This window comes from Chroicocephalus ridibundus, chromosome 2, assembly GCF_963924245.1.
Source record: "Chroicocephalus ridibundus chromosome 2, bChrRid1.1, whole genome shotgun sequence".
Classification (NCBI taxonomy): domain Eukaryota; kingdom Metazoa; phylum Chordata; class Aves; order Charadriiformes; family Laridae; genus Chroicocephalus; species Chroicocephalus ridibundus.
This window is the reverse complement of record NC_086285.1, coordinates 149,699,683-149,720,929: the sequence shown is the minus strand read 5'-3', so window position 1 is coordinate 149,720,929 and position 21,247 is coordinate 149,699,683. Positions and strand designations below refer to the sequence as shown.

Genomic DNA, 21,247 nt, shown 5'->3' with positions numbered 1-21,247 from the left:
ACCATACCAGGCAATGATTAATAATAATTAACTGACTTCGCAACATGAGATATAAAAACTTGAGACTCCATAGTTTCTTTGTATTTCCAGGTTTATCGTTGTGGAAAAAAAAAAATGCATGAAAATATATTGCTACAAATTTCCCTAGACTTTCATTTTGGCATCTAATAGCTCAAGATGGCTTACACAAGTATTCAAAAAATGCTTAAAAGAAAAGTACAGCCTGTCTCAGATTTTGTTTTATATGACTGGCAAGCTTCGTAGCATTTTGATTCAAAAGTTAGTAAATTGTCCCAGACAATAAATCAAAATAACTGTTATTCAAGCACTACCTGAGTGTATTCATTCATACTTAATCTTTGAGTAAGATTAATCATTAGGAAGACAGAAGACACATGGCAGACTATATTGGTCCTTTAAATACTGAATATTCAGGGCAAATAGAAAAGCTGAAAGGCCCAATCTAAACCCCACTAAGACGGATGGAAAGGTTGCTAGTTATAATCCTGTCTTCTAAATTCAGCGTTTAAGTAGGTATTGCAACACTCCTCATCGTGAAACGAATCTCATTTGTTCTAATGAAGGTAACATAGGTTATTATACCAGGAAACTAAAGGAAACAAATACAGGAATACAGACACACGTTTTTCCACAGTGAAACACACGTTATCACAATTTCAAACAACAAACCACTGCAGTTCAGAAAAATGTTTTAAACTTACTGTGTTAGTTGAATCTTCTTGTAGAATTCTATCATATAACTGGATAGCATCATCATACCTGTTCAAAGAAATCATTCACATTTATTTCTGTAAGACAAAAATCCTGACTTTTTTGACTTTCCTTCAATATTTAATAACTGTCCTGCACTTTTTATACTGAATATATTTAAGCAAACTATATTCATACAAAATTGTCTTGAGTGAGTGCTAAATATGAACAGCAGTATTTTATGTTACCAAGTTGAAAAAATACATGATAATTGCTTCATGGAATGCTGTTTCAGCAGCAACTTAAACATTTTACAACCAATTTCTTACTCTCATATCTGTTCTCTTTTTCTGTACCCAGCAGGTCAAATCATCACATACCAACTCTCCCAAGAAACAGAAACCCCAAAATTTGAAAGGCCATCCAAAATAATGACTTTTCACTTCATTGTTGTTATTTAAAACTCCATGGAAGTTTCTTCTGTTACAATTTCATAAATCATAAGCAGCCACACATGGTAAACTGGAGGGATTCACGCAGGAGTCCACCCTAGGCGGGGTGAAGAAAAATGTTTTCTGCCATCACTACGTAGGTTTTATTAATTAATTCTGGTATTTGAAGTATGCTCAAATCAGGTTACTCTAGCTGCTATAAATGCTTTATACCTTCTGGGAAGTAGATTTGTGTGTTCAGCCAGCTGTGTGATGAACCCAAACTGGGCAAATGAAATAATTCAATTCAAAATACATTTGATTATACAGCTGTTGCGCTATCCCCACATAACCAGGTGTGTCTTCATGTACAGCTTGCCAAGTAGTTTTTGAGAGCTACTGTTGATTAATTTTGATGCTACACATCCCCTTCTCACTTTGGACACCCGTTTACGTACTCTCACTGCTTCCTAAGCACTGCTGAGATTTGCATGGCTCCGCCGTCCAGTCCAGTTACCATAAGGTATGAGAACACATGTGAAAAGCAGCACAAAAGCAGAAAACGAGTAGAAGGCGACTGCTACAGACGTGTTATAAAATGCTGTATTCATGTTCCCTGTTTGTTGCTACTTTATCCAACATATTTTACAAGACTGAACATGATAGCCACAATCCCAGCTTTATGGGATGAACTTCCAGAATACTATTCTTTTGATTAGCCAGCATCTACAGAGATGTCTCCATCTACAGGGATGCTCCTAGCTGTTTCCTCTTCCTGCTGGGGAAGGCAGGATCTTAACTCCTGGAAGTCACTCAGAATTTAACAAGAAGCTCACTTCTTCAACTGAACATGTGATCACTCCAGCCAAAGTCTCCCTAGGGTCTCCAGAGCATGGCTTACAGGACCTGCAGATGGGTTCCTGTTCAAAACAACCCAGAACTGAAGCCTCTTTTTCTTCTCTGACTTTTGGAGAAAATCTATGAAGATGAAACCTCAGTTTTTGTTAATTCCTCTCTCTTCTGATACTCCAATCTCAAGGATCTAACCTGACAGAGACATTTTGCCAAGAATTTTTATGAGCACTTTCCACAAAACTGTGGCTCAATCTCACTTCATTGCTGAAACAATACATAACATTTGTGCAGCAGTCATCTCCCACAAAGATCTGTTCCCATGCAATAACATCTTCAATGTAGTCACATAAGCCTGAATAGAATTATGATCTTTTGCGATTGTGGACAGGTTTTGGGAAGGGGGGAAAATCTGCTGCCATTCTCTCATTGGCTTCCTATCCTATATCAAATGAAGACAGAAGGACAGCTAGGTTTAATGGAAATTCTTCATGAATGCATATTTGATATAAAGTGAGTGTGAAATGTGGCACATCTAGTTGCCCTGAGACTGCTCCTGTAGTTGCGGAGTCAGCCCAGTTATCCACTCTGTTTGATCCAAGCAATGGATGTTCATTGGCAGCTCATATCAAGTAACATTTTCAAAGTTCATTTTGCAAGAATGTAATGGGTGAAGAACACCTGCCAAATAAATAAATTAAAAGAAAAATCCTTTAGGGTTTACTTCTAATTCTTTTAGAATCATAGAATTGCTGAGGTTGGAAGGGACCTTTAAGATCATCGGGTCCAACCTTCAACCTACCCTGACAAAAGCCACTTCTAAACCATGTCCCTCAGTGCCCCATCTACCCTTTTTTTAAACACCTCCAGGGGTGGTGAATCCACCACCTCCCTGGGCAGCCTATTCCAATGTTTAATAACCCTTTCAGTGAAAAAATGTTTCCTAATATCCAATCTAAACCTCCCCTGACGTAACTTGAACTCGTTTCCTCTCGTCCTATCACTTGTCACCAGGGAGAAAAGGTCAGCCCCCATCTCCCTACAGCCTCCTTTCAGGTAGTTGTAGAGGGTGATAAGGTCTCCCCTCAGCCTCCTCTTCTCCAAGCTAAACAACCCCAGCTCCCTCAGTCGTTCTTCATAAGGTTTGTCCTCCAGACCCCTCACCAGCTTTGTAGCCCTTCTCTGGACACGCTCCAACACCTCAATGTCCCTCTTGTAGCGAGGGGCCCAGAACTGAACGCAGTACTCGAGGTGGGGCCTCACCAGTGCCAAGTACAGGGGGATGATCACTTCCCTAGTCTGTCTCACCACACTATTCCTGACACAGGCTAGGATGCTGTTGGCCTTCTTGGCTGCCTGGGCACACTGCTGGCTCATATTCAGCCGGCTGTCAACCAACACCCCCAGGTCCTTTTCTGCCGGGCTGCTTTCGAGCCACTCTGTATCAAGATGGCCCAAAGGCTCCAAACCTCACCAACTCTGGATGCAAAACATGGCATGGGACCGATCTGCAAGCATTCAAAGGCACTGGAAGCTGGAGGTCCTCCTCAACACCCAAGAGAGGTGCTTTAGAACAGAATGTTGATATCAAGGATATATCCAAAGGAAAAAGGTGGACAATAAAGGTCAACATAAAGCCCTAAGGTCATTCATCTTGGAAAGCTGTAAGGTTTTAAGCTGTTCATTATTTTAATAATTCCTGTTAACCTTTGTATGTTATAACCCTTCTATAGGATATTTCGAAAAGGTCAGTCTGATTTTTAAGTTCTGCCATTCTATTCCATGTTTTTCTGAGTTGTTTCTATAACAAACTATAAATTTAACCCTTATTAAGTTCTACTGGATTTATCCACACTCAGAAAACTGGGGAAAAGAGCTACGTCCTGCAGTAATTAGGAGCTTAGGAGAACAATGAACGCAAAAAACTGCTGGCACTGTTTTTCATATGCTGTTCTAGCTCTGTGAGACAAAATGTACACCTCACAGACTTCACCAGAAAAGTGCCTAGTGTTTTATTGTATAATGATTTATGCTGTCCTGTAAGAAATTTTTTTTAATCTATGAAGTCTGATGGAAAGATTGCAAAAATGCAACACCGCACAGTACATGTAAAAATGCAATAAAAATGTCCAAACATTATAATACGATCCTGCACACCATTATTTTCTATAAACTGCCCAGCATTGCTTTGCCATGTTTTTATAATGCCTGAATGCCTTTTTGAGATATAGCATGCACTTTTCCAGACAGAAAGTACAATTTTTAAATTCAGGTTTTACCTTTCCATAGCTTCAAACCTCATTCCAGTTAATCGTTTAACTCTGTGGCTCCCAGGGAACTGCCGCCTTAGTTCCTGAAGGCAAAACTATACAAATAAAACCAAAAATACTGTTGTTAATACAATTACCTACACAGAAGCTGGAAGAAAAAAGAAAAAGTCTTTGGCTGATGGATTCAACAACCTGAAACAGCACTTCTGAGTAAAAGCAAATATCAAATTTTGATATAAGCAATAAAATGCATTGATAAAGAGAAGCTCAGAAACAGAAACTTTGATAGAAAACTAATTCTAAGAAATATCTTCCATACAGGTCATTAGATCGTCAGGCCTTCTTGGAAATAGTTATTTGTCTAGGAAATTAAACTCACCTACTAAAACACTTCTGATACTATTAAAACTTGAAGTCTACTTAGTTGCCTCATAAGAACACAAGACAGTAAAAAAAACCAAAATAAAGATGGTAAGAGCTTATGTGATACTTCTTTAATAAATGGATATCTCACAATGGAACAAACTATGTTAATACTATGCTCTATGTTTATTTTTAAAATAAAACTTTGAAATCCAAAGAAAATGTTTGTCACTGGCTTGGGCTGAGCCTGCTGGCAGAAGAGGCATAGCTTCTAACTCCTGAAATCAATGAGACACCTGGACTAGATAAAAGGAATTCATCACAGGCAGATTTCTCTGGATTAGCAAAAAAGGACGTTTGGTAGAGGGACTGAGTCACAACTTCCCCAGAGCAAACTAACTCTAACCATATCATGAATGCGGCTAGATAGCATTGCAAAGTTTGTAGCTGACTCATTACGGTGGGAGGCAGGACAGTCCCCAGGCTCTCAAAAAGACCAATGGTTTGAATCGCATTAAAAGCTTCACACAGAACCCTCCTTTTCCAGGCATTTATTCATACAATACAGCTTATAAACTTGTTTTTCAGGCCTAAGGTTCTAGCAGAGAATATCTACATAATCTGTTCCACCTCATGACATCCACTGCTCAAAGGAAAACTACAGAAGCAAATCAGTAAAAATTAGTAGGTTCCCTCTCTGTTTCTGTAGATAAAGAGGTTGCTAGAGCACAGCAAAGAGAAATATTAATCTCTCTCGCAGATGCAAAAAATAGAGAAGGAAGAGAGAAAGGAAACTGTAACTAAAGCAGAAATGTTAAGCACAGACTATTTTCATCATGATCACCTTAGTTTCCAATGAACCAAGATCTCAACGGCAAAAATTTCACATAGCAAGACTCTGGTTTAGTACAGAACAGTTTACTGGCACTTTGAGTGATGTCTAGGTGAACTGCTGCTGCTCTGGACAACAAACTGTCATAAATTAATAAATGTCATACATGTACTTAGCAGCATGCTACATGATGTCTGAACTAACCTGTGTACATTCTTAAGAGACAGGAAAACTTATATAAAACTTCAAAAAAGTAGTTTCACTCCAGCTTTTACAATACAATCAATCTAGATTTTAAAAAGAACATTTGCAGGCAATAAATCCACCCCATGGCCCAGTGATCTGGGAATCCCAAAGGACAGTGATTTTCAGCATAAAAACATGCGCTGCTTTTCTCCAGTAGAATTTTGAATGTCAAAAATTGGAACATTTGCAATAATACTAAACTCCACAATCTGCAGATGGACTTTTACATCTAGAAAAACCCCATCGGTGATATAAAAGAGTTGATGAAATAGCACTCAAGTGCAGAAGTACTACAAGATCAGAATTGTTCACATTAGATCTGATGACGCTATTATTATTAAACCAAATACAGCAGCCACAAGTCCAAAATAAACTCCTGTAGAGTAAGACATCAGACACAATAAAGTGACATGAAAAGCTGTGAGACAGTCACGAACAACTCAGTGCAACACTTTTGAACACAAAAGTGCATGAATAAACTCAACTAGCTATATCTTCAAAAGGTTCCGGGCTCGGCAGCACTGAATGTCCTGTTTTTAAACGTAACCTGTAATCCCCATAATCAATTAAGTTACTGAGGACTGGTTCTGCACTATATCAATAATCTACTGTTGAGATTCTCTCAGAAAGCAATTACAATGGTAAATCTCATTTGTATGTGAAACTTTAATTTGCAGTTAATTTGCTTTCTAATCACATCAGTTTTTAATTTTAAATGTCTGACAAAGACAAAGAAATATAAACCTGGACTTCAGCATGTAAAGCTGCAAGGGCCTGCCAAGAGTAGGTCATTTCACTAAAACACGCGTGTGGCAGAACCGGTTGACTGCAGCAGGGACATGCCTTACGCACAGCCTTTTTGTGCAGGACAGAGGACAACGGCAATAAAAAGAGGAAAGAAAAAGAAAAAACAAAAGTCAGATAAACGACTCTGAAAACCATCCCAGCCTCCTCATTTGGGGCAGATGAGACCTATCCCCTTAAGCAAAATGCATCACAGCTGTCAAAAGCTCACTGTTAAAACACAGAAGTTCCAAAGCTGTTTGTCTGCTTTGGGACTACAGCTGTAGCAAAAAGCCACATACAACATTGACTTGTTTGAAGTAACTACTTCTTTATTACAAGTCCACCAAATTTAAAAAAATAAAAAAACAACTAAGTTTCCCTTTAAGCTTTTAACTTTCTTTCTGAGCTTCATTATAAAATGTTGTACTCCCTCATCTCAAGCAATATTCCTTAGAGGGCACAGAAACTGCAATTTAAAATCCTTGCCAGGCTTAGTAAAAATAAATAGTGTTTCACAACTGATCTTTCAACACTGGCTCCCTCAACAATTTTGGGAAAGTCTTCCTAAAAAGACCCTGAAATTAAAGACCAAAATTGTTTTAGATATACATCAGAAAAGAGAAATATATTTAATCAGTAAGTCTATTTGGTTTTGTTCAAAGACATAGCTATACTACAACAGTATTTTCTTCTGAGGAACAAAAGACAGGGAAGTTCAGGGGGTTCAGGACAAGTTCAGCACGTTGCGCTGTATTTTCCAGCGTACTCCTTTTTACCATATACATATGGGATGCAAGATAAACTTGTCAAGTTCTGCCTACTTTCAAATTGCCCTTTTACCACCTACATCCTCTGGTCTGACCCCTTGTATATCACACACCATTAAGTTTCACCCAAATGACATCACATGAAGCTCAAAGACTTTATGGGACATTTTGCCATCTGACAGAGAACAAGGCACTGGAAGAGTAATCTCTATGAAAGACCTGGACTCCTGAAAATATCTTTCTTTTTATTTAGAATGAGCTCAAGCTTGCTGGTTTTTCAGGGCACAAGACAAGCTCATGGGTTTTTTTCCCCAGCGTTCTGTGAAGAAGGGATGAAATTATTAAAATCTGCCTGCAAAACACACTTTTGCCTTCTTCAGTTGCTGCCTTTAAAAGATTAGCTAAGATTGGTTGGGGTTTTTTTTTGTTTGTTTTGGTGTTTTTCCATTTTGAATCTAGTGAACAGGTGTTACGGTTCTAAATAAAACTCATTTTATCTAAATTGTTATCTGTATAATTCAAATAAATTTGCATACAAAGTGACTAAACCCAGACATCCATTAACAATATTTTTATCAAGCATCACTGAGTAATTTGGATTGCAAGGGACCTTTGGAGGTTGCCTGCTCCCAATCCCCACTGAAAACAGAACCAGCTTCCAAGTGAGTGCAGGGCCATATCCCAATCCATTTCTGAGCATCTCCAATGGAGATTCCACAGCTTCTCTGTGCCACTTGTCCTGATTAGAATTTCCTTCGTTGCAGCTTATGTCTCTCTCCCTTGTTTTTTTCTGCACATCTACAAAAATCTGCCTCCACCTTCTTTATACCTTCCCATTAGTACATGTTCAAATATAGCAATAAAATCCCTTCTTAGCTTTCTCAAAACTTAACAAACCCAGATCTCTCAGCCTTTCCGTATACATTATGCAGTCCAGTTCCTTATTCATCTTGAAGACTCGCTCCAGTATGTCAATGGCTTTCTTTGATGATAGCCAACATGACATATAATACATTATGCATGACAGAACATTTTACCTCAAAACATTCAAAAAACCAATATGATTTGAGAGTTTTTCAATAAACAAACACTCTCTGTACAATTTGGCAACTTCAATATTATTCTTGACATTTAGCCCATACCAGAGTAGCTGTAAATATTTTCATGGCTATTGGAAGAGACATGATCTGTCTAAACAAAAGTCACACATTAGAGAAGGTGGGTGGAGGTGGTTTCTTCCCAGCAGTGCATTTCTTGATAGATATTCTACAAGTCCAAGCTATAGAGTACAGAATACCCTATAAATGTCCAAAGAACTATCTGGAAGAGATACCAAGGAAGAAAACTTAAGGTTTGAGGTAAACTTGAACACTTACCAATGCCAAATCATCTCGACTGCAGTCCAGAGCAGCAATCATCACCTGTTCATATATTATCCAAACTAGACACAAAAGAGACATTAAATGCAGATAATTGATTTTTTTTAAGATAATGGGAAACACCTACAATGTAAATAAGATTAATGAATTCTGTCTGCATATTTTTCCCCTTCTACTCCTGTGGATCACTACTGAAACAGGGACATTTTAAGAAACTGCTGGAATTAATTAAAAACGCATTTAAGCAATTTTATTGCTTTTAGTAACAAAGTACCTTTTGACATCTTGAAAGGTAAAAAAAGCTCTAATTCTCTGCTTTTCCTAAGATTATAGCTTCAGTCTTCTAAACAGATCCCCACTTGGGCTTGCTCTCTGATCAGACCTGGAGAACAGCCATTTAGGCTGGAAAAAACCCCAAATTTCCCTTAACCGTATCACTGCTGAAGTCCTACAAATGTTGCCTTCTTCCTGGATTTGAACAATATCTCTCAATCAAACAGATTACAGTATTCCTGTTCTAGCCCTACTGAGGTCTTGAACGTAAAGAACTTAACGGTCTAGCTACACAAGCTGCAGAGAAGAGAGGTTATAGCAGAGGGAAACACGTAATGCGAGTATTAGAAGTACAAAGTGTTTTGAACTCAGGTAAATCCAATCAGGTGCACCCAAAATTTCATAGAACTGAAACAGAAGCAAATGTCTCCCAAAACAAAAATATAAAATCATAATAAAAAAATAAAAATAACAAAGGCCCTCTTACTTTTAAAAATGGTTTCTATGATACAAATTTCCAATATTTTTTAAAGAAATCACTATTTTTTCCTAAGTATACAAGAGAAGAGAAACAGGCATTAATTTGCCTGTAACCTCTCTTCCCCATTGGAACTATTTTTAAGCCATATATTCTATTTTTATTATATAACATATACATTTTTTCCATGAATGTAAAAATACATACATAGATACGGACAAAACACAGGTAACATATACCTATGAATTAAATTATGTATTATGTTTTTAAAAAAAATTCTGAACACAAGAAGAAGATACTTTTATAGTTTATGAAATTGCTCTCCCTGTTCAATCAAACCTCTACTTTGATACTCTAACTCTAGCACATGTTAGTGTCAGATATTAGGTAAGAGAACACTTGCAAGAGAATCAAGTATCCAGTCCAGACTTATCACTTTTTCTAATCTGTACTAGGGCTTTCTTGTTCAAGCTTAAAAAAGACCCCCAAAAACGCCAAAGGTCTTATTTCTCCACTTTGAAGTCCAACGCTACAGCTTTGGATACTGATTGTCCATAAAAAAATCCCAACTTTTCATTAAAATTATGGTGTGGATAATAGTATCCCCACCCCTTAGACTGAATATTCAACAAGTTATTTTTATTTTAAAAACACTAATAATATTTTTTGTTCTCCAATTACACTGGATGTCTTCTGCTTGCGGAGGCAAGTTACAAACATACCAAATAATCTACCCCATTGCATTCACTATGTTCCCTTCTATACGTATTCTGAAATTAGCCATTGTAATATTCAGGTATTTTCTGAAAACGCACAAAGCAACAAGACTAACACCCATCATATACAACTCATTCACCTTCTGTCACTACCCATGAAAGAATTCTAGGTCTACTATATGTGTTTGGGGGGGGTTTTTTGGTGGTTGTTTTTTGTTTGGTTGGTTTTAAAACCATATATAGTTGCCATTCTGATACCACTTTTAAAAATAAAAATTAAACAGGATGGAAATATGTAAATAAATTTCAGATTCTTCTGTGCTGTTGCTAAGAACCTCAGGAACATTGCAGCTAATTTATCTAATGAATCCTGAATGCCAAGTTTATGAAAGAATAAAACGCATAAATCTTGAAAACGACAACACTGAAAAAAAGAAAGGAATGACTCAGCCTGTATTACTGAGAACAACATTTCAGAAAGGCATCAGTAAGATGTGAGAGGAGTATTAAGCTGCTCAACAATTTCTTACTAAAATATAGTTCTCAAATTACTAGCAACATGGTAAAAGAAAGTAAAATCAAGGTTAGTTCTCAAAGTTCTTCTGAAGTAGAGGGAAGCTAAGACAACTATCTTGCAGGTGGGTGAATTAAGCCTGCGCATGCAGGCTAAATCCAAGCATGTTCCTCACAGTTACAGTGCAAGACCCCCTCATGGTGCAGTATCTGCTTCAGGCACTGAATCTCCAAGCGCCCGTCATGACTCACTGCTGCACATATCAATATACAATACTTTGGGTAGATTATCCATGTATTTATATCCAAAAAAGTACAACATCTGCAGTGGCCGAGTTCCATAAAATGGAAAAAACTCCAGAAGAAAACTACAGCTCAGAGGGTACAAGACTGAACCAGAGCAGAGCATCGATATAAAACAAATCCTATCTGCAGGACCCCAAAGCCAATACTGAAAGATTCCTCACCTGACTACACCTGACAAGAAAGGGAGGCAAAGTCTCTTTCTGAATTTAATTTCTGGATTTTCTGGATTTGAATTCCTGGAACACTGTATGAAATTAGGTATTTGAAATTAAAGTTAACTTACTAAACTAACTGAACAAAGTTAATCATATGCAATACTGTAACTTTTATTAGTAAATGCAATGTACTGCTGTGGCTGCTAAAATCCACTTGTGAGTATGTAACACCAGTTAATAAAATGAAAGAACTACAAGAAAAATGTATTAAAGGATGTCTATATTAAATTACCTGAATTATAAAAAAGGGAAAAAGAAAGAAGAATAAGCATTAAAATAAAAACCTGTTTGAGATTAATATGTAAACCTATACAATCTTGCTAGCATTTTGTTATACTTTGTTTTATTTTATGATTATAGTAAAGAGTGCTATTGTATTGTGACACTTTTCTAAACAATCCTCTTTTAGTATGAAATGTTACATCCAACCTTTTGCCTACTGAAATTAGTAAAAGGTAGTTAAAATGTCCTGAAAATAATGATTTCATAAATAGTGGAAACTTAAGACTTACCTTCAACTATAATATCACAAATGTAATGTTGATAATAAAACCAGCCTGAATATTAATTTCTGCAGTGTGTATGACTTGATTAAGGAATAGCTTTCTCTGTTACAAAAAGCTATTTTTCAATTTTTGTTGCAGTGCTGAAGAACAGAAAATCAGTCAAATGACAGCTAGGTAAAAGTTTCAAGCTAAGTTTTCACTTAATGGTCTAACTACTAATCAAGCAAACTATCAGTTCTAGTAAGTAATTTTTCCACTGCAGCCCATATTTGTGAAAGAAATAAAATCTAGGAATTCTGTCAGCCTATTAGACTAATATATATTTCATCAACATCAGCAGATACAGAAAGGCAACACAGAAGTATAAAATAGAGGCTGAAAAGAGAAAACAAAATCAGATAATGGAAGTTTTAAAAATAATGATTGTTTACTTACTGTCATCTCCAAGTTTAGATGCGTATTCATTAATTAACTCTTCTCCAACATCCACTATCTGTTCGCTGTTTCGGTAGTTTTCTTCCCTCCATTTCCTCATTTTGTCACGCATATCTAGGGGCAAAGAAGAGAAAAAAACATAAAGAAAATATTGAGATTTCCAGATATTAAGGGAATTTGAATTTTATTTTCGGAAAATATGCATATGAAGAATGGGTTTAGGGAACAATAGATCTAAAAATCTAGGATTTTTGTTTTAAGAGTACATTTGGTATAAATCAGATCTCCAAGAGAGCAGGCTTTAATTCATGAAGTCAGCTGGAGAGCACTACCTAGCCTAGGTTTTATTTATCCTCTAGATCAGGAAATTGCTAAGAATGTGATTTTATATACACATATACATTTATATACATGTAGATGTTCCATATACAAGAACAAATTTTGAGAAAACTTATGGAAAATAGTTTTCATTAATAGATAGTGGATTTACTAATACAAAGGAACCATGACAACTGTTGCAAATATTTTTTTTAATCTTTACACCATCTGGAAAAACAACAATAGATCTAAACACTGACAGGTTTTCTTGCACTTCTAAATGCATAGTTAACATAACCGGCAGTAAAAATTAAGCACCGAACTTTCCTCCATCTACCTGAAGAGATCTTGGATAGCTCATAAGACTCTTATTGTGCTACATTTTGTATTTTGAAATTCAACCAAAACCACTAGAGGGTTATATTTCATATGCATGGGTAAAGTTAAATGGTTCTAGACACATGATGCCCCTTGGAAATTCAAAGTTAAACAGCAAGAATGTGAGCGAACACAAACATTCACAAAAGCTGACAAGCTAAACCCATAAAAATAAATAAGCTGTCTGATTTCTACCTACTCATTTACTTGGAAATTATCAATGCCTCCATTGCAGTGTGATTCCAAACAGAACAGTATCTGAATTATGTATAACAGAACGCACTTCTACCATTCGTCACCCAAGTAGTGCATTTACAGTAACAGAAAAAAAACTGCAGGACAGAGAACAGTATATCAGCTGATGACCAAAAAACCAGTAAAAATAAATGTTCTCATTCAAGTGAATCTATGAAGAGGCTCATTAGTTTTAGAAATACTGACTTTTAAGCAAGAGGCAGAAAAAAGAAAATGCTAAAAACTGCAGTAAAACTTACGCAAGGCTTTTTACAATGTTGTCAAACTTAATGAGTTTTTTACTACGAAAGCTATCAAAACAGTCAGCCAGTAATAATTTAAGTCTTGGAGGCAAATCTACGTACAGCACATAATACAAGTCTGGCCAATGGCAATCAAGGATTTGGGGAAAAAAAAAAAAAGGTTAGAGAAATCTCTAGTTTTAATTACAATCACTCCTGTCATGTATATAGGCTGGTCCAGAGCAACTGATAGATTTGGTTTAGTCTTAGATTCTCTCAAATTAGCAAGCTTTGCACATATAAATCAAAACATTACAAGTTCAAAGGAGCAGACACACTTGCCACAATGTTTGTTATTCCCTAAAAATATGCAAGCAGTCTACAGGAAGCCAAAGGAAATAACCCGTGTTTTATTTTTGCGTCTGTTAAGGCGTCAGTTAATTTGGCCTGAGCATCCTGATATGAAGTAATCCTTTCATAATTACTTATACCTTGATTGTTTAGTTGGATCATAGTTTTCAAGTCCTTGATATCTAAAAGCACCTGACGAAATGAAGGAAGTTACCCCTATTAGTAGAGACATAGATTGTGTACCCCAAAATGATCCCTTGACACGTAACAGCTACTACCACCAGCAGTCACTCAGGGACGCCATAACCATTACATTTCTAGAGCTCATTTCATAGAATTGTCTAGGTTGGAAGGAACCTTTAAGATCATGGAGTCCAACCATTAGCCGAACACTGACAAAACCACCACTAAATCATGTACCTCAGCACCACGTCTACTCGTCTTTTAAATACCTCCAGGGATGGTGATTACATCACTTCCCTGGGCAGCCTGTTCCAATGTTTGATAACTCTTTCGGTGAAGAAATTTTTCCTAATATCCAATCTAAACCTCCCCTGGTGCAACCAACCTCCCATTTGTATATTGTTCTTCTGTTACAGACACCAAATCTTCTACCACACCTCAGCTCTACCCACCCTCACCTTACAAAATATGAATCAAACCAAAAAACCCACCAATCCACCAGTTCAGCAAGCTCACCTAAATGCAGAGGGAGTGTGATAGCCTGGTTACTGCTCCCTGCAGGTCTCTAGACCCCTTATTCTCACCCTGACACCTGTCCAGTACTCAGCAGGTACAGGCAGAGCTCTGGGTGCTGTGGATGCTGCCTTGAACCCTAACAACTCGGCTTTCAGAGTGGCCCCAACAAAAACTGGAGCATCTCACCTTTGCCTGTGTAATCCCATAAATCCAGAGTAAACCAATCTGTCCCTTTGATTACAACTAAAAATTAGGAATACCTAAAAGTAAGCAAACACAGCATGGAACACAACAGAAACATCACACTGACATTTAATTGCACACAGATTACGATAGAGACAAAATGTTAAGACTGTTTTCTATCTCCTAGGCTCTTTCCATACAAAGTAAATGTGAATTCAGTTTCTAAGGCATAGGAAGGAAACAATTTTGTCATCTAAAGTGAACTCTAAGAACTAGAGACAGTAAAGATAGATGTGTTCACTTTTAAAATTAATTTGTGATTTTCTTTGTTATATATGATGTTCCCCAATACATATATTTGCAGGAAAATGGCCTCGGATGTACAGAATATTAAATTTCACCTTATAAAGCATTTTATGACATTTTCAAAACTCACAAATAATTCCTTGAAAAAACTCTTGCACAAGCATGTAACAAAAACTCATAGTATGCCACTACTTAAGCAGCAATACTAATTTAATGATCCATAAAACTTAAGTAATTTAAGCAACAGTCATCATGAGCTATTCCAACTCTTCCAAAATATTCTTTGCACTTGTTTTCAATTTATATTAAATGAAATCTACTTAAGAGAATATGCCATCCTTGGCCTTTTTTTGGTTTTGATATCCAGTGAAGAAGCATTATAGAACAGAACAAGAATTGCCATGACAGCATCCAAAGATCTCCAGAAAGCCTGTCTATAACTAGCCAAAAGTCACTGCTTCATTTCAGCTGGGTTTGAGATGTTAGCACTACTATGCTTCTGTGCAAGGTAGAGAAAGAAAAGAAAACCTGGTTTATTTTGTCCAATTCTGACAGTATGTCAGACAAGCTTTCTGTGAAAGACAATGGTCATTTTACTAGTTCCTAACTATCATGACTCCTTCTCATTTGAAGATCACGCTAATTCTGCACACGCAAGCTAACCTGCGTGCTACAAAACCTGCTCCTAAAGTGAAGTTATATAGGTGTGGTTTTTTTTTCCCCCCCCTTAAATGTTTCCACTCACGGGCCAAATCAGTGTATCACTGAAACCATGTTAAATATTTATGAACAGCCTCCATAAAGTTCTACAGGGCTTAAGAGGTTCCACATCGCCAGTTGTGACTGACGTGCTGAACTACTACATCACTACTACTAGAAGAAGGACATGGACCTGTTGGAGCGGGTCCAGAGGAGGGCCATGAAGATTATCAGAGGGCTGGAGCACTTTGCCTATGAAGAGAGGCTGAGAGAGCTGGGGTTGTTCAGTCTGGAGAAGAGAAGGCTCCAGGGAGACCTTACAGGGGCCTTCCAGTACCTGAAGGGAGCCTATAAGAAAGCTGGGGAGAGGCTGTTTGCAAGGGCAGGTAGCAACAGGAGGAGGCGCAATGATTTTAAACTAGAGCAGGGTAGGTTTAGATTAGACATTAGCATTAGGAAGAAATTCTTTACAATGAGGGTGGTGAGACACTGGAGCAGGTTGCCCAGAGAGGTGGTGGAGGCCCCATCCCTGGGGACATTCAAGGCCAGGCTGGATGAGGCTCTGAGCAACCTGATCTAGTTGAAGATGTCCCTGCTTACTGCAGGGGGGTTGGACTAGATGGTCCCTTCTAACCCAACACATTCTATGATCCTACGATCACGCTTCTTTGCCAAACTTGCAATTCTTGGCTCCCTGTCACTCCACATAGTTTCTAATTCCTGTAAATACAAAGGAAGCAGAAAAGACAATAACATTTTTTACAGGATAATTAGCAACAGTGGCAAAAAAAAGGAGGAACATATCACCTTAGTCTCAAATAAGAAAGCCGTAAAATATATGATGCATATCCACAGATACGCATTTCTTTTAATACAACAGCACCCTGAAGCCATGTTTGGATCATCTAAGTCCACTGATCAAGATCCTGAAGTTAAATTAGAGGTTTTCCTGATCCACTGGTTTAAAAATACACTTTAAAGCTCAAGACACAGCTGCAGACAAAGTAAAGAAAGAAAAAATAAAGACAACATCTGCAAGAGTGGAAATCAGAGTTATTTTCACTTGTGTTTCCTTCCACCTGTGCAATGCATTTACCTAACGTACAATTGTTAAACTCCCACCTTTGTCCTAAAGAACCTGAGTCAAAAGCGAAGCAAGGTACAAACTGGATTTTCATCTGTCTGAAGTTATTCTTCTTCCCTGACCTCCAATCACACTTTCACCTTTGAGCAACATGTAAGTAAAAAGCATCTTGTTTAGAAAGGACTGAGTATACAAAGGCCATTTTTCAGATTAATACCAACCACACACCTGGTTTCATGGAAATTAAGTGTTTTAGACAAATTCAAGGTAAGCTACATTCAATCCCTAGAGCTGTATTCAAGCTCTGCTGCTGAGATCACCCCGCTCATGAAAAGCCTCATTGCAACAGGGATTTGTTAGAGCACACATGGAGTAAAGAGAAGAGCCGCCTTCTCCAAGAAGAGCCTTTGTACAGTCTGTCGCAGGAATCTGTTCGTTTTTATTCTACTTTGTATCTCTTACAATAGAAGAAAAATACATATAATTTTTCAAATGTGTGCTTCTGAAGCGCAGACAGATGCTTGTACCAAGGCAGAGCTTCAAGGTTTTCCCTTACACTCCAAGTCTTTCATTTGGATGTAAACTGGAAAATACCAGCTTAGAAATTGATAGGACAAAACTCCCCAACTACTGCCCAAAATTTTCTTATTCAGCATACCCATATGCAAAACTATGTACCTAGCATAATTCCACAAACGTCAATCAAAATTATTGGAAGGAAAATATGGAGGCTATTGAGAGGTGGGCCCATATTAACCTCATGAAATTCAACAAGGCCAAGTACAATGTCCTGCACCTGGGTCATGGCAATCTCAAGCACAAATACAGGCTGGGGGGGAGAATGGACTGAGAGTAGCCCTGAGGAGAAGGACTTGGAGGTGTTGGTTGAGAAGCTCAACACGAGCCGGTAATGTGCACTCGCAGCCCAGGAAGCCAACCACATCCTGGGCTGCATCAAAAGAAGCGTGGCCAGCAGATCCAGAGAGGTGATTCTGCCCCTCTGCTCTGGTGAGACCCCACCTGGAGCACTGCATCCAGCTCTCAGGACCCCAACATAAGAAGGACATGGACCTGCTGGAGTGCGTCCTGAGGAGTGCCACGAAGATGATGAGAGAGCTGGAGCACTTCTACTATGAGGGAGAGAAGGCTGAGAGAGTTGGGGTTGTTCAGCCTGGAGAATGCTCTGGGGAGACCTTATAGCGGCCTTCGAGTACTTCAAGGGGACCTATGGGAAAGGTGGCACCGGCGAGAAGACCGCGGACGGCACCGGCGCCTGGGGAGGGCACGCCGGCAGGGAGCCTCACACCGGGGCGGGCACCGGGGCCTCTCCGCTCTCCGGGCGGCGACCAGCCGGCGGCAGGGGGTAACCGCGGCTCGCCAACTCCGCCCCGCTTGTGCCGGGCCACCCGCAGCCCGAGGGGCCCCAACCGCCGGCCCCTCGCCCCGGCCCCGCCAGGGCACCACCGCCGCCGGCCTGCCCCGTACCCGCCGCCCACGCCCTGCGCCCGGAGGTCGGTCGTGGCGGCGGCGTTACCTTCCCAAGTCACGTCGTACATCTCCGACACCTTCGCCATCTTGGCGGCCGCCCCCGTGACGCGCCACCGTGACGCCGCGGGCCGTCATTGGCGGGGAAGGAGAGCGGGAGGGCGGTGTCCCGCGGCGGGGCCCGCCCGGCGCTGCGGCCCGGCGGCGCCCGGGGCCGGCCCTCAGCGGCGGGGCCAGCAGGAGTCGGCCCGCCCGGCTGGAGGCGGGCCCCCGAGGAACCGGGTAGGGAGGGACGGAGCGTTAAAAATCTGGCGCTGGTGCCGCCGTGGGTTTGGGGTTTGTCTGATCTGCCTTTGCCTCGGGAGCGCGGTGGGCAGGGGAGACGAGCGATCGCCTTTGCCCTGGCACCCGGCGCTGGTCATGGCGTAGGTGAATTAAAGCGTAGAGTCGCTGCTGGCTTAGCCTGAACCGGAGATGGCACTAAGGGCTGCACATGAACTCCTTTTATTTTATAATCCACTTCCAGTTCGCATGGTGTACAAAGTGAATACGCACTGCCTGAGGAGGCGCCCGCTTTGGTTTCCTTTCAGCCAGTGAACGGCCAGTGTGTTTATGCGCCCTGGCTCCGTGTGGAGATGAGGTGAACCATCAAGGATGATGGCCATGAAGATGACCAGAGGGCTGGAACACCTCCCCTGTGAGGACAGGCTGAGAGAGTTGTTCAGCCTGGAGAAGAGAAGCCTCAGGGGAGACCTTACAGCAGCCCTCCAGAATCTGAAGGGGGCCTATAAAAAAGATGGGAGGGACTTTTTACAAAGGCACGTAGGGATAGGATGAGAGGTAATGGCTTCAAACTGGAAGAGGTTAGGTTTAGATTAGGTATCGGGAAAGAATTTTTCACTGTGAGGGTGATGAGATACTGGACCAAGTTTCCCAGAGAAGCTGTGGGTGCCCCATCCCTGGAAGTGTTCAAGGCCAGGCTGGATGGGGCTTTGAGCAGCCTGGTCTAGTGGGAGGTGTCCCTGCCCATAGCAAGGGGGTTGCAGCTAGGTGGTATCTAAGGTCCCTTCCAACTCTTAACTGTTCTATGATTCTGTGAACGATCTGTGTTTGCTCCAGCCACCCCATGTGCAGTGAACCACCACACCAGGAACTTATTTGTCTGACATTCAACTTTGTCAAGATCTCTCTGGGAAATGCCTCAGACTCCATACACAAAATTAATCCCCCAGCTCCATCAACAAATACACCCTTGTATCAAGAAAACTGTTTCTGCATTTATTGTGTTGCCTCCTCTGAACTAGAATAAAATACTTATTCTTAATGCAATCTACAGTGTAATTACATGTAATGACTTCAACAGTTAAAAGGCCTCAACTGGAATTCAAATGGTGGTCTAGAAAAACTCTGTATGCCTACTTTTTCTTCCCTCAAAAGTGGTTTTTGATCTTCTAAGGCACTGAATAGTTTAGACTTTGTATAGCACAGCTGTAATTCCAGCTGATTTTACAATGCCAGTGTCTGTATTATCTGAACACTTCCAAAAGCATTTATGTATTTATTCTCATTGTATTCCTATGGGTAGGGAGCTATCGCTCCTGTTTTACAGGTAAATGAATGAATGCAGAATAGTTACATGTCAGATCCATAAGGGATTTAGCACACACCTGCTCTGCACATTACAGAGTAACACTGAAATAGCCGAGGTAAAATGAGACATTAGCTTGCAGAGTTCAGTTCTGCTGGATTGCTGAGCTGGCTGTAATGCCTAATGTGAGACACAGACAGAACTTTTTAAGCAAATAAATCCAAAATTTTGATCCTTTTAAAAGCTCTGTCAGCTGCCACCTAATGCTGAAGGAACTGAAATTTGAGAAATGTGTGTTTAAAGTGTTTGGGAGGGGTTCGGGCTGTGGGCTCCCTGGACGCCTCGCTCTGTGCTTCTGCACCTGTCCACAACATTCTGTCTCGGCAGGAGACAGTACCTCATGGGCGCTCGATCCAGTTCCTGTTCTTGGCGATAACTGACCTCTCTGCTGGCTAGATTTAGACAGCTCCCCGGTTACGTTGAGTTGGTTCCTAAGACATGCAGCCCTCCACCTGTGCTGTAAGAGGAGACTGGATCCTGAAGTTATGCTCTGTAAGTGTTGCCTGCTGCCTTTTTTGGATGTAGTTGAGACCAACTTGCCTAAAATCACATTCCTTTGCTCTTACTGTGGAAGAGAAAACCATCCACACTCACCAAGAGCTGGGAATTATTGTTACAATATCCCCTTATGCCAGATACTGTTGTAGTTGGAAACAGACATGGTTTTGGTATGAAGCTTTTTCTTCTTGGAAACTATAACAGTGGTTTTGAAAGCTGTTTTCTAATGCCAAGGAGCTCCATCACTTAATTCAAAGTTGAAAGTGTTTTGCTAATAAAGCTTAAAATGCTGTAAAAAAGCAGTAGTCATATGAAATCTCTTTTCTGGCTCTGTCATGTTCTGCTCTTGGGCCACTTCTGCGGGAACCAACCAGAAAGGTAGCGATTCAAATCTCACCTAATAATGGTAAATGCAAGGTGTTTTTAGGGGACTATTTGAAAATGCAGAAAGCTTTTTGTGGGTGTCACAGCTAGTTCTACATATTACCAATTGAAAAAAAAAAAAATTAACAAATACCCTTTTTCACTTGGTTTCCTATTAAAAGACCTTTCTCTTTTATTATGAAACCCATCAGTCAGTTCAATAATAATTAATTCAGAATTATGGTTCAGAGAAGTGACACCTACCAAGGAAGAAGAACATAGTAATTTTATTTACAGCTTATCAATACAGCAAGGCATGAAAGTCTGTGTCCTGTGCATGAGATATGGGACATATAGAGATATTTGGGCTCACCACCTAATAAGATCTAGAACCTATTTGGGGTTCCAGAACCTGTTGGGGTTAGTTCAGTAGTGTAACAATGGTGGCATCCTTCAAGTAGGTAGGAGATAGCAGAAAACAACTCTATGACAGTTGTGGCGCAAGGAATAATGTACACCTATAGGATCCGTGAATGCTGTGAACGAATAAATTGCTTATTTGTCTTCTGTGTGAACCAAATGGTTCATTTGCTTGTTAAGATGAACTCTCCCCACTGTGCAAGAGTATGGACAAACTTCATTTTATGTATGAAGCATTTACAGATACTATCAACTTGTGT

At 39.7% G+C, this 21,247-nt stretch overlaps 1 protein-coding gene across 1 annotated transcript in view; it reads right to left on the bottom strand.

The window, feature by feature from the left end:
• The window catches only part of EMC2 (ER membrane protein complex subunit 2), a 46,640-nt gene extending 28,378 nt beyond the window's left edge, over nt 1–18,262 (bottom strand). The window contains exons 1-5 of the mRNA XM_063327405.1: nt 18,108–18,262; nt 12,080–12,193; nt 8,635–8,699; nt 4,274–4,359; nt 723–780 (exon numbers count right to left, since the gene is read on the bottom strand). Of these exons, the coding sequence (XP_063183475.1) occupies nt 723–780; nt 4,274–4,359; nt 8,635–8,699; nt 12,080–12,193; nt 18,108–18,147 (363 nt within the window). The 5' untranslated portion in view covers nt 18,148–18,262. The remainder of the gene's footprint in view (nt 1–722; nt 781–4,273; nt 4,360–8,634; nt 8,700–12,079; nt 12,194–18,107) is intronic.
• Between the last annotated feature and the right edge of the window lie 2,985 nt (nt 18,263–21,247).